Source organism: Corvus brachyrhynchos, unplaced genomic scaffold (genome assembly GCF_000691975.1).
Source record: "Corvus brachyrhynchos isolate BGI_N302 unplaced genomic scaffold, ASM69197v1 scaffold68, whole genome shotgun sequence".
NCBI classification, from domain to species: Eukaryota; Metazoa; Chordata; class Aves; order Passeriformes; family Corvidae; genus Corvus; species Corvus brachyrhynchos.
Window position 1 is genome coordinate 1,630,173 of NW_008240039.1, and position 13,195 is coordinate 1,643,367.

General features: G+C 44.8%; 1 protein-coding gene across 1 annotated transcript; it reads left to right on the forward strand.

The window, feature by feature from the left end:
* Nucleotides 1–5,093: 5,093 nt before the first annotated feature.
* LOC108449090 lies at nt 5,094–9,584 on the forward strand. Its single transcript, XM_017744099.1, has one exon. The coding sequence runs from the start codon at nt 6,929–6,931 to the stop codon at nt 7,934–7,936; it is 1,008 nt and encodes a 335-aa protein (XP_017599588.1). The 5' UTR covers nt 5,094–6,928; the 3' UTR covers nt 7,937–9,584.
* The last annotated feature ends 3,611 nt before the right edge of the window (nt 9,585–13,195 follow it).

Here is a 13,195-nt window from a genome sequence, read left to right on the forward strand (position 1 = left end):
ATTATTAATTTTTTTAACTCTTTAAAAGTCCCAACAAGATCCCTATGAAGGATTTGGGGTTTCCACGAAATTATTCCCTAATTTTTTACCTGGTAAAACGTTCACTTTGAACATTTTCTTCCCGTTTTTGCACCCTTTTATTCCCCATTGCACCACGATATTTTTATGATCTTTTTTTTCCCCACAAAAAGCTTCGTTTTTCCAGGAGAGGGAGGAAAAGTTGGGAAAAGGAAATTCCCCAGGCACTGGGAGCTCAGTAACGATTAACAAAGGCCAGAAAAAATGGGATTCTTGAGGCATTTTCCCATTCCCAGCCTGGATCTGAACCCAGCCACGAGGGAATTGGGAAAATCGGGGCAATTTGGGGCAATTTGGGGAATTTTGGGGCTGTTTTGGCTTTTTTCAGGAGTTTTTTGTTGGTTTTGTTCTGGGATTTGGCAGCTTTTTGTTGTTATTTCAGGGGTTTTGGGGTTTTTGGGTTATTTTTGGTTGTTGGTTTGGGGTTTGGGGGTGTTTTTTGGTGTTTATTCAGTTTTGGGGTGATTTTTGTTGTTATTGTCGGGGGTTTTGGTGGTTTTTTGGTTGTTTTGGTGGTTTTTTGGTTGTTTTGGATTTGTTTGGTTGTTTTGGGGTTTTTTGGTTGCTTTTTTGTTGTTGCTTTGGGAGTTTTTGCTTGTTGGGTTTTTGGGGAGTTTTTGGTGTTTATTGTTGGGGTTTAGGGAGTTTTTGGTTGGTTTTATTGTGATTTTTGGCAGGGTTTTGTTGTTATTGTTGAGGTTTTTGAGTATTTTTTCAGTTGTTGTTGGGTTTGGGGGGAGTTTTTTGGTGTTTCTTGAGTTTTTCAGAGGTTTTGTAGGGTTTAACTCCAAGTTCAGATTCCCCTGGTGGATTTAACCATGGATTTATCCAACACAAGGCCTCAGTGAAGCACTGGGATGCAGTTCTGAGAAACTGGTTTTCAACTGGGTTTTCAACTGGTTTTCAACTGGTTTTCAACTGGTTTTCAACTGGTTTTCAACTGGGTTTTAATTGGGTTTTAATTGGGTTTTAACTGGTTTTCACTGGTTTTAACTGGTTTTTAACTGGGTTTGATGGTTTTTAGTACTCTCTTCCCGAGCTGTCCTGGTGTAAAATTCCACATTTTCCCTGGGAGCAGATTTTTCCCTCACGGTCCCATTCCCAATTAAAACATCCTTTTTTGGGGTTTGTTTTTTTAATTCTTTACTTGAAAATCTCAACTTTTCAAAGCTCAGCTCAACAAATCCCTTTGGGACCAGGAAAACGGGATTTGCTTGGAAATAAAGGAGTGGGGGGAGGTTGATTTTAAAACGGGATTTGTTGGAAATGAGGAATGTGGGGAGGTTGGTTTTGAGGTGAGTGAGGAACATCCCAACCCCGTGAGCTCCAGATTCCCAAAAAAACCTCAGCTTTTAAAGATATTTGAAAGGATATTTTTGATCCAAGGCCTTGCAGGAGCTCCAGGGATTTTTGGGGATGCTTTTATTGATGGAATAAGGGTGGCTCCAGCAGCTCCACAACATTCCTTGGAGGAATTGGTGTCCTGGGAGCCAAATCCCACTCCTGGAACATCCCTGCCGCGGCCAGGACTTGGATTTTTGATTTTCCCAATCCGTGGGCAGGATGGAACTGGAAAAACCTCCTCAGTTTAGAGCTGAGATTTAAAAAAATGGGATTTACCTCAAGGGAGGTGAGGCCTGGGATGGATTTTCCAGGGAATTTGTGGCTGCCCCATCCCTGGAAGTGTCCAAAGCCAGCTTGGGATAGTGGGAAGTGCTGTGAAGAAATGATCTTTGAGGTCCTTCCCAATCCAAACCATCCCAAATTTCTGTGCTGTAGGAAATCAAACAAACTGAAGGGACTTGAACCCAGCCTGGAGCGTTTTTTGGGGGCCTTCCTCTCAATTTTGGGGTTTTTTTTGGGTCTCTCTTCCTCAATTCACCAAAGGGAATTCATGGATCTATCCCGGTTTCTTTTGGAGCAGGGATTTTGTGCAGCCCAGAGCCCTCAGCCTTTTGTTTGGTTTGTAAAATGTGAGCTAAGAAATGAAGGAGTTTTATTTTAAGATGGAAAAATCGTTGGAAAAGTGCCTGGACACCTGAAGTGTTGGGTGGGACTGAGGGAAAAGGGCCATTCCCACTTCCTATTCCTCGGGATTTGGGATTTTTGCCATGATCCCGTTAAATGTCCTCCCTTTAGGAAGAAATTTTATCCTTCCAAGCAGCTTGAGTAGAAAAAAACCCCCATTTCTTGTGAGAGCTGAAATGGGATTTTCCTCATCACAAAATGTGTCAAAGGCAGGAAAGTGAAGGAATTTTGAAAGGAAAATTCCCCAAAAATTCCTCATTCCTGATCCCTTTTCCCTTTCCCTTTTGCCCACACCACTTACAGAAAAAAAAATGGTTGAAATCTTCTTTATTTTAGGTGTTTTCCACCCAAAAAGAGGTGCTGCAATATTGTCCTGACGCTGGTTTATTGTTTTGGACACAAAAGGAAGGATCCTGATGGATCTCTTGGTGAAATTTGGATTTTCAGGATGAATTTGAGGCATTTCTGGACAGGTTTTAGGGATTGAAATGTGGCTGGGTCAGTGCAGCAGCTCTGAAAATTCCAAAATTGGGGAAAATTCCAAAAACAGCTCCAAACCAAAAAATATTTCGGGAAAGATCCACTGACAGTCATCCGAAATAATTCATCCTGGAAAAATCCCTTTAGGCGGAGCTTAAAAAGCTCCTCAGCTGGGTTTAAAGCAGGAGCTGGGAGCTCAGAGATTTTTTCCAGCTGGATTTGGAAAATTGGGATGCACCAGCTCACATCTCCCACGCAGGTCTGACACTCCAGGCCACCAAAACACCCCCAAAAATCCCCTTTGTGTCCTCGAGGAATGCTGCCATTCCTGGAATTCCCTGCTCCAGGGGATATTCCCGGGTCCCCCTCAGTGGCAGGAACGGGATCTGGAATTTTGGGAATTGCAGGGATGGAATTTGCTGCCATTTGCTGAGGGAATTCAAGGTGGTTTTGATGGATAAATCCAAGCAGAGGATCCCAAATTCCCTCTAAATGATGGGATCTCTCACATTATTGTGCATTTAGAATTTTGGCTTTTCCCTGAAATTCCCGAATTTTTTACAGCTGGATAGTATTTCCTAAGTTATTAAGGATTTGGATTGTTTTGCTCTAATTATTATTAAATATTGGGGTATTTTTGTGCATAATTATTTATTATTATTGTTCATTATTCCTTATCATTATTGTCATTATTATCATTATTAATTACTCGCCATGGTGATCACATTTATTATTATTTTCATTATCATTATTAATTCTTAATTATTTAATTATTCTTCTGGGTTTAGTCTATCATTTTTTTTCTTTTTATCCCCATTCAATGGATGACAGAGCTGGTTTTAATTGTTAAAACAGGGTCTAACAAAGCCAGGTTTTAGTCTTTAGTAAGTCTCCACCTCCTTTTATAAGCAGGGCTGGGTGTCAACACAATTTTGGGGTGATTTTTCCAGATTTTTCACTGGAAAATCCCCCAAAAAGCTCAAATCCCAACAGAGGACCATTCCCAGGTGACATTTTTCCCAAATCCTTTCATTTTTTGCTCAAAAAAAAAAATCCGGTTTTGGAGCCTTGACCCTGAGATATCCTCACCATCTTACTGGGCAGCATTGGATGATTTCTGCTTTTCTAATACTGCCTGGTAATGATGATGATGGTGTTTCCTGCACTCCGTGGAAAATCCGGCACAAAAGTTGGGAGCTGAGCTTAATCCCCGCTCAAGAATTCCAGGTTTGGCCCCCAAATCCCTGCCAAGCACGGAGGGAGTTCAAATGGAAGCTTGAGATTTGGGGATAAAGGGTGAAGCTCATGGAAAACAGCTTGGGTTTATCGTGGGTTGGGAAATCTTATTTATGGATGGATCAAATCCTGTTGGGATGGATAAGCCTGGATCAGGAAAAATCCATGGATCAGATGCTGCAAAAATAGGAATATCCAAATGGGAAAATGGTGTAGGGACAAGAGAAATGTGGGAATTCTGTCCCCAGATGTTCTTTTCCTTCCCTCTTAAAGCCCTGGAGCTGCCCAGAGAGGGAAAGTGAATCTTTTATTGGAATTTCCTTGTTCATCTGTATTAAGTTGGGCTTAACCTCCTTTTTCTGTTTTAGATCTGGATTAAATCAGGTTTAACCTCATATTTCTCTTTTAGATCTGTATTAAACCAGGCTGAATTTCATCTTTCTCTTTTAGATCGGTATTAAATCAGGTTTAACCCCCTGTTTCTATTTCAAACCTGTATTAAGCCAGGCTTAACCCCCTGTTTCTATTTTAAACCTGTATTTAAACCAGGCTTAACCTCCTGTTTCTCTTGTAGATCTGGATTAAATCAGGCCTAACCTCATCTTTCTCTTTTAGATCTGTATTAAACCAGATTTAAAAACCTGTATTTAAAACTTAACCTCCTGTTTCTCTTTTAGATCTGTATTAAACCAGATTTAACCTCACATTTCTTTTAGACCTGTCTTAAACCAGGCTTAACCCCCTGTTTTTCCTTTAGACCTGCATTAAATCACCTTTTTGTGCTCTTTTCCCTCCTGAAACCCCCCACGAGTTCAAGCTCTCCTTCAACACCACCCACCTTCCTTGTGCCCACGGTAAATTCCTGACCCTCCCGATGAAATAAAGCCATTCCTTGGTTTTTTTCCTGGAATTGGGGCCTCCTGAAGAACATGGAATTATTGATTCCTGCAGCTGCTGGACACGCTGGTCCTCTGTGGGCATCTTACTAGACAGTGCTGGATTTTCTGCCTCTACTCTAACACTGTCTGGTAACGATGTTTAAAGGGTGAACCAAACCACTCCAGGCCCAAATTCCACCCAGAGCGGAACTTTTCCACAGGGTAAGGATGGATGTCGGGAAAACGGGGTGGGATTAGCCCTGGGAAATGGAAATAGAGATGGAAATAGAAATAGAAATGGAAATAGAAATGGAAATGGAAATAGAGATGGAAATGGAAATAGAGATGGAAATAGAAATAGAAGGAAATAGAAATAGAAGGAAATGGAAATGGAAATGGAAATGGAAATGGAAATGGAAACAGAAATAGAAATGGAAATAATATTCACTAAAAATCGATGGAACCCCTCAGAGGTGCTGCTGGGTATTTAGGTCAGGTCTAACATCCCAAATCCACTTTTCTCCCTCAAATTTGGTTTGCACGGCCCAGATCTTGCCCAGGACACCAAGATTTCCCTGGAATTTTGCCATTCCTGCCTGTGGAGGGTGATAAAGGGCAGGATCCCGCTTGGAAAGGTCGTTGTCCCCAATTCCAGCTCAATTAAAGCTCCACGGCTGAACGGCTCCTGAACTCCCAACCTTTCCACCCTGCCCTGTCCCAGGGGGGTTAATTGCTCCGAGCATTCCTTAGGAAAGCCAGGAATTCCAGCCAGGCAAGGAACAGCTCCTGAAGCAGCTGGAGGAACATTGGGAGCTCCAAGAATTCATCCCAAGTGAGCAGGAGCTCGTGGAGAAGGGATAAAGTTGGGGTGGAAGCTGGAATTCCCTAAGGAAATCGACTCTTCTCCCCCTACGGAATAAAATTCCAATTAAATCCGTTGCTGGGGTGACACAGGACACCTCATCCCACAACAATTCCATCAAATTTGAGCCCAGCTTTAGTAAAAAAATCCCAAATTTCAGCCCTGCTGGAACTGCAGTAAAGATCAAGCAGGCTTTGGGGTCACACAGCTAAAACCAGGCCTAACTTGGGGCCTAATTAAGCTGCAAGTCTCGCCCTGCTCCGGTGATGTTTCATTAATTCCAGGTTCATATGCAGGACCTGTCTTTGTTCACCTTTCAGGACCTTCCTTGACAGAATCACCCACATTGGGGGTTTGCAGGTGGGTTTATCCGTAGGGGATGAGAATTCCTGTCAGCAGCCATTCCTTCTGATCCATCCTCACACAAGGAATCCCAGAATTCCAGGATCATTTAGGCCGGGATCTAAATCCAACCAGCGCCCAATCCCCACCTTGTCACTGCCTGCCTCATCCAGGAATTCCTTGGATCCCTCCAGGGATGGGGACTCCTCCCTAAGGACCCATTCCCGTATTTCACCCCCTTTTCCCTGCAGATTTTCCTCCCAGTCCCAAATTTCAGCTCCTTTCTGGAACAACCAAGGCAGTTCCACACATTCCTCACCCCAGAGCTTTCTGTGGGATTCCAAGGATTTGATCTGGGATTAAACCACAGCCCCACGAGTTTTTCCCTCAGCCTCATCCTGGTTTTAACCCCTTCCCTCACTCCACATTCCAAATCAAAACTGGTCTAGCAACACAAAAACGCTTGGAATTAGATGATTTTAAGGTCCCTTCCAACCCAAACCAGCCTGGAATTCTCTTCCCTTATCACTATAAAACTTTAAATCCTTTTTCCCTGCTTTGCACTAAGCCAAGCCTAAGACTCCTTGCCCCAAATTAGTGGATAATAAAGGAAAAGCAGGGAAAAAAAATGGATCAATTGATCCATAATGAAACTTATTCCCATTTCAACGTGGAGATCTCGGAAGGAGCTGCCCTAAATCCACACCTGACCCCCTGGAAGGAGCTCTGCTTGCCCTTGGAGGTTGAAATTCCCAGGAAAAGCAGAGGAGGAGGAAGCAGAGGGGTGATTAAGGTGTTAATGAGTAACTGCTCCAGGAGCCCTGGAGGAAATGGGGGGAAATTGGAGGAATTCTGGAAATTGGATTTTAACCAGGCCTTAAATCAGCGGGATTGGGGCCCAACCCCCTCCCAACCCATCCCCTCTTCAAACAAAGCTGGAATTTGTGTGGAATTGGGTCAATAAATAACAATAAAAAAGGAGATCATTCCAGCTGGGCATCCGTGGGAATGTGGCCCTGTCCAAATGGAGACAGGGAAATCCCACTCCTTCCCTGGACAAACCAAATGGGGACAGGGAAATCCCACTCCTTCCCACCCTACTGCTGGTGGGTGCTTAGGGAAGAATCCATCCCAGCTTTTCTCAGAGCCAGGAAAATTCCCTTCTGCCTCAATTCCCTCCCTTTTCCCACAGATTCTCCCCTTCCTTAAATCTACTTCACCACCAGTGCTGGGTTTGGGGTGGTTTAGGAGCTTTTTGGGGCAGAATCCTAAAAATCTGCCTCAGCAAGTGGGATTTATGGATGTGGGGCAGCTGGAAGCGCATCCCCAATTTTTTGGGAGCTGCTCCAGGCACAGCCAGAGGAATTCCACGGATGGAGCCGCCGGGGTAAGTCCTTTCAAATATTTAAAATTCATTTCCCAGCCAAGCAGAAAAAAAGCTGAATTTTCACCCTTTTCCTGCCTCAAATCAGGCAGGACGAGTTCAAGATTCCCTGGGAATTGCTGTGGCTCAGGAGAGCCTTTCCCTGGGATCATTTTCCAATCCTGGATGTGGAGAAAGTCCTTTTCCTGGAGCCTGCTGATTGCTGTCTTACCAGGCAAAGTTAGATCTGCCTATTTCTGTCTAATACTGTCTGGTAATGCCGTCAATCGCACGGGCACGACCTCAGCGGGGCAGAAATGGGGGAAAATCCCCTTTAGCAGAAGAATTCCTGGAGTTTCGCAGCTGGAATTCATTGGAGGCATTTTGAGGCACTTTTTTTCGTGGCAGAAATGTGGAGGGAAAAACCCCAAATCCTTGATTTTATCAATAGAATCAACGAAGTTTCGTATGAATTTGAGGCATTTTAGGCACTTTTGTCCTGGGGAAAAATGTGGGGGGGAAAATCCCTTTAGCAGAGGAATTCCTGGAGTTTCACAGCTGGAATTCTTTGGAGGCATTTTAGGTTCCTTTGTGTTGGAGAAATCAGGAAAAAAGCCCCAAATCCCTGAATTTTATCAGAAGAATCAATGGAGTTTCATATTAATTTGAGGGATTTTGGTCACCTTCATCGTGGGAGAAATGGGGGGAAAATTCCCTTTAGCAGAAGAGTTCAGGAAGTTTCACAGCTGGAATTCACTGGAGGCATTTCAGGCACCTTTATCCTGGAAAAAAAAACCCAAATCCCTTGATTTTATCAGAATAATTAATGATTTTGATATTAATTTTAGGCATTTTAGTCCCTTTTTTCTTGACAGAAATGTGGAGAGAAAAAAAAACCCCAAATCCTTGATTTTCTCAGCAGAATCCCTGAATTCTCACATGAATTTGAGGCCCCTGGAATTTGGGTGCAGACCCCACACGCCAGGAAAAAAATCCTCAATCCAAACCTGAGCAGAGCCCTCGCTGGTCCCAGTGCTGAAAAAACTTTGGAAAACTGCCCTGGGAATGGGAATTTGATGGTTCTGGATCCTAAAATTTTCCTAAAACTGCTGAAGATTCTCAACACAGAAACCCCGAGGTTGAAATAAAAATCAAAGCAAGAGAATTTTTCTGGTGAAATTCAGGCCTTGAGGCTGCTCTTGGTTTAAGGAGCTGCTTCCGATTGGGAATCATTCCTTAAATTTCCAAACGATGGGAATAGCTCAGGGTTAGATCCCTGGTTGATTTTAAAATGGAGAGAAGAACACTTTTAAAGGGATTTTATAAATTCCAAAGGTTCTGCCAAGCCCTCAGCTCCCAAAATCTTCTGTTTGGGATGGGATTCATCACATTTTACAGGGGAAAAGGTGATTCCCAGAAATTCCCCACATCCAGCCTTTATCCTGGGAAATGAGAGCACAATTCCCTGGAATTTCCAGCTAGGAATGGCCTCGCTCCAGAGAAAGATGGGATGTGTTGTCCTGCTTGAGGTGGCTCCTTCCCAACTCTCATTTTTGCAGCTTTTCTTTTCCAGAGTTCCCATAATTTCATGGAAAATCTTCCTTCCTTTGGAAGTTGCAGTGTCTCCCCAAAATATGAATTTTATCCTCTCCATTGTCTCTTTTTCCTGCATTTCCACCCTTGGATTCCTTGTTTTCCTTCCCTTTATTTGCCTCATTCCAGCACTTCCCCTTTGGATTCCACAATTTCTCACTGGAATCTTCCCAATTCCCATTTCTGCCTTCCCAAGAAGCCCCAAAAAAAGGGGGATTTTTGGAGTTTGGTGCTTCCTGAAACCCAACAAATCTGACCTTTCAGCAGCTTAATTATGAAATTAATTCAATTCAATTCATTCTCTTTCAAAGAACTGAAACCAAAAACTTCATTCCTTTAATTACAAAGTGTCCCTGGGGAAGCTTGGAATAAAATCCCACTGGAAACGCCGTGGACAGGGAATTTTCAAAGGTAGGTGTGACCAAAACATCCTTGGAGAAGGCAAAAAGGTGAAAAAATTCCCACTTTCTCCACTACTCATTAATTTTAATTAATAAATGAATATTCTACTTTATCTCTGCAATCCACCTGCGTGGATAAACACATCCATAAAGATGATTTTTCCCTGGAAAAATGGGAAGAGCAGCTCCAGCAGCTGCCCTTGGAGAGAAGAAGTTTTCTATCTCGCAGTTATCTCCTGTTTCAGTGCCTGGGAGCTGATAAAATCCATTTTAGACATTTTCACTGGAATTTCTATTGAATAAAAGAATTGAAATTTAACCCAGCTCTGAGTTGAGTTTCTGTGGAATTTTTTCTAGTCCCAGGAAAAATCCTGCCCGGAATTGGGTTGGGCTTTGGGAAAGTTCAAAGTTTCACGGGGTAGTTTAGGAAATAAAACTCCTGGAGGAGAGAAAAGGACACGGGAAATGATGCAGGGGTGGATTCGGGGCTGGAATAGCTCCCAGTCCTCCCAGATTTCCCACCAGTGCTGCTGGCAGCTGGATTTAGGGAAGTTCCAGAACTGGGATGCAGCAGGATGGGAATTCAGTGTTGGAAAAGCAGTAAAATTCCCCAATCAAATCTGAATTTAATGGGATTTGGCTGATCCAAATGTATCCATTTCCAAAGATCTGGTCTTCCTAAAGGCAACAGAGTGGAAATATTTCGGGGTTTTTTCCAGGTGGGAAAAATAAAATGGGGTTTCTTCCCAAAGCCTGGAAGTGTCCAAGGCCAGGTTGGTTAAATCCCTCTGGAATATCCCATTTTCCCCTGAGCTGAGGAAAGCTGAGGGTGCACAGAAGGTTTTGGGGTGGCTGAAACAGCTCGAAATCCATAACTGAGCCTCTCCCCTTGTCCAGGAATTGGGAAATGATTCCTTGAGGGTGGAATTTTGCTTGGAAGCGTTTTGGGTTGCGACAGCTCCGTCCTCCCACTGCTGCTCCTGTGGGATCAGGTAATCCAGGGAGGGGGAAGGTGAGGCCAGGATGGGCTCTGAGAGCACTGGAGCTGATCCCAACCATTGTGCAGCAGCAGGAAAAGCCCTGGGAATGTTCTGGAAGGGCGCTGTGACCCCCCCGGGGAAGGTGCCAGGGAATTCACAGCCAGCCCAGGGGACGCGGGACCGCAGCCAAGTTCCAGCTTCCATCGGCTTTTCTCAGAGTTTTTGGTTGGGGGTGGGAGTTGCACTGAGAAAAAAAAAAAAAGAGGATTTTGCTGGATTTTCATCATTCCTGCCTGGAAAATGGGAGCTGAGGAAGTTTCAGCATCCCTGGAAGTGTCCAAGGGATGTTGGAGCAGCCTGGGATAGTGGAAGGTGGGATGCGATGGGATGGGATGGGATGGGATTTACGGTCCCTTCCCACCCAAATCATTCTGGGATCTCAGGAGTTGGAGAGATTTTCTGGATGGGACAAAATCTGTGGTGTTTGCACTTGGAAATGGGAGATCCTGGCAGGAATTGCAGACTTGATCCTCTGATTTTAACCCTGGGAATGCCCCACTCCGAGATCCTAAAAAAAACCCCAAATCCCACCTTGTTTTCTGCTCCTGCATCCGAATTTAGTGAATTAGGAATTCAAGGCTCCATAAATTGGCTTCGTGACATTTTTAACGGAGGCTCCACAGGGATCAAATTCCCTTCAAAGCTCCGGTTTGGGAACAACCCAGAGGCTGCCTGGAAGAATCCCAATCCCATTGTTTCAGGCACTTTTCGCTTCACTCCAATAATTAATGATCCAATAAACCAAAAATGTGAGGGAGGAGAGGCTCCCAAAGAAACTGGGAATTCTCAGAGCATGGAATGGGTCATGGAATCAGAAACTGGCCATGGATTCGCTCTGTTAGGAATGAGTTTGGAAAGAGCACCCCAAATCAGCGAATTGGGGTTTTTCCATGTTTATCCCAACATTCTCAGATTCCTGGGAAAACCTTTGGGATCTGAAAAGGTTTGGAAGGAAGAGGGGAATGGAGGATTCCCTTCCCTTCCCTTCCCCTTCCCTTCTCCTTCCGTTCCCTTTTTCCCTCTTTTTCCCTCTTTTTCCCTCTCTTTCCCTTTTTCCCTTCTCCTTTTTCTCCCAATTAACCCCTGGCTCAGCTCATATTAAACCAATAAAATAATATAAAATAATATTAAAATATTATTGCAGGCTCAGCTCACATTAAACTCGCTCCTGGGAGTGGGAAGAGTTTCCCAAGCCTGACCTTTGGGACACTTGAGGAATTTAAGGTCCATTCTAACCCAAATCATTCCCAGATTCTGGGATTCTTTTCCTGACATTTTCCTGCCTGAGCCCAGCTCTGTGCATTAAAAACCGATTTCTTTGCCTCAGATTAAAATTTTTTTAGTGCAGAGAGAATTCTTGTCCTTAGGGAGATGCTGAGGTCATTTTTAGCTGGAAATTCCAGCTGCATTGCAACTGGATTCTGGAGAAATCAGTCACTGATATTCCATTAAACTGCATTCTCCAGGGAAAGGGGAAGTTTTGCCTCCTAAACTCTGCTTTTTTTTTTTTTGTAACAAATGACCCCAGGCGGTTTTTGTGTCCCTGCCAGGGCCAGACACAATTCCCAAAGGAATTAATGAGCCACATCCAGGTCCAGTAATTTACTGGGAAGACAAATTCCCTGGGAGGGGATCGTGCTGTGAATTCCCTGCTCGGTGTGAGCAGTGACACCCCTAGGGCCCTTCCCTGAGAGCTCAAGTCACAATAAACCCCTAATTCCAGTATATTGGGATGAAATCCTTTGCTGGGAGGGTGGGGAGGGGCTGGGACTGAATTCCCAGAGATTTTATGGCTGCCCCATCCCTAGAAGTGCCCAAAGCCAGGTTGGAGCACCCTGGGATGGTGGAAGGAGTCCCTGCCCATGGATGGGGTGGAATTGGATCATCTTTAAGCTCCCTCCCAACCCACTCTGGAATTCCATTTGATGGAGTTGCCTGTGATGAAATAATGGGATAGAGCTGAAAAACTCAGGCACTGCTTCCCATGGGAAATCCCTTTCCCACTGTCCCCAAGCCCTGCAGGGCCCAAATGTGGCCTGGCCTCCACAAAACCCCACACAGGGCTTGGAATTAAAAAAAAAAAATCTCTTCTCAATCCTTTTCCAGCCCCTTCTGAGGCAATTCCCCCTGATTTGTTGGAATTGGTGGTTCCTGGGTGCTCTGGGGGTGTTTTGGGTGGGATTTGAGGAGGAAATTCAGGGAAGGAGGGCAGGGATCAGCACACGCCTCACCACAGCTTTTGCTGTCAGAACCCTTTGGAAGCAGAATTTTAAAACAATTCCTGACTTGGAGGATTTGCAAATCCCTCTCCTGTATTCCAGAGCAAAGTGGAGCAGGTGTGGGACAGGCAGGAGATGTGGGAACAGCTCCCTGGGGACAGCACCTGCACCCAGGGGTGGGGCCAGTGGGGAATAAACGCAGGGATCATAAACCAGGAGAGATAAGGATGGGTGACAACGGCCACAGCCTTTGTCCTACCGGGGTTTTGTCACTGAGGCAGGAAATTTCACTCTTGGAGCTCAGAGGAGCAGAAAAGGGACGGAAAAGGCAGCAAAAATCTGAGTTTCAGCTGTTCAGTGGCACTTGGTGACTGTGACAGAGCAAGGCCAGCTCCACTTTGCCTCAGTGTCCCCTCCTTTCCCTCAATGTCCCCTCCTTCACCTCAGTGTCCTCCCCTTTTCCCTCAGGTGTCCCTCCTTTCCCTCAGTGTCCCTCCTTCACCTCAGTGTCCCCCCTTTTCCCTCAGTGTCCCCTCCTTCACCTCAGTGTTCCCCCCTTCCCTCATTGTCCCCGCTTTTCCCTCAGTGTCCCCCCTTCACCTCAATGCCCCCCCTTCGCTCAGTGTCCCCCCTTTTCCCTCAGTGTCCCCTTCACCTCAATGTCCCCCCTTTTCC

Bases quoted from the DNA above. Each gene is read 5' to 3' on its own strand.
- LOC108449090 (XM_017744099.1), top strand. From the start codon at position 6,929: ATGGAGACAGGGAAATCCCACTCCTTCCCTGGACAAACCAAATGGGGA.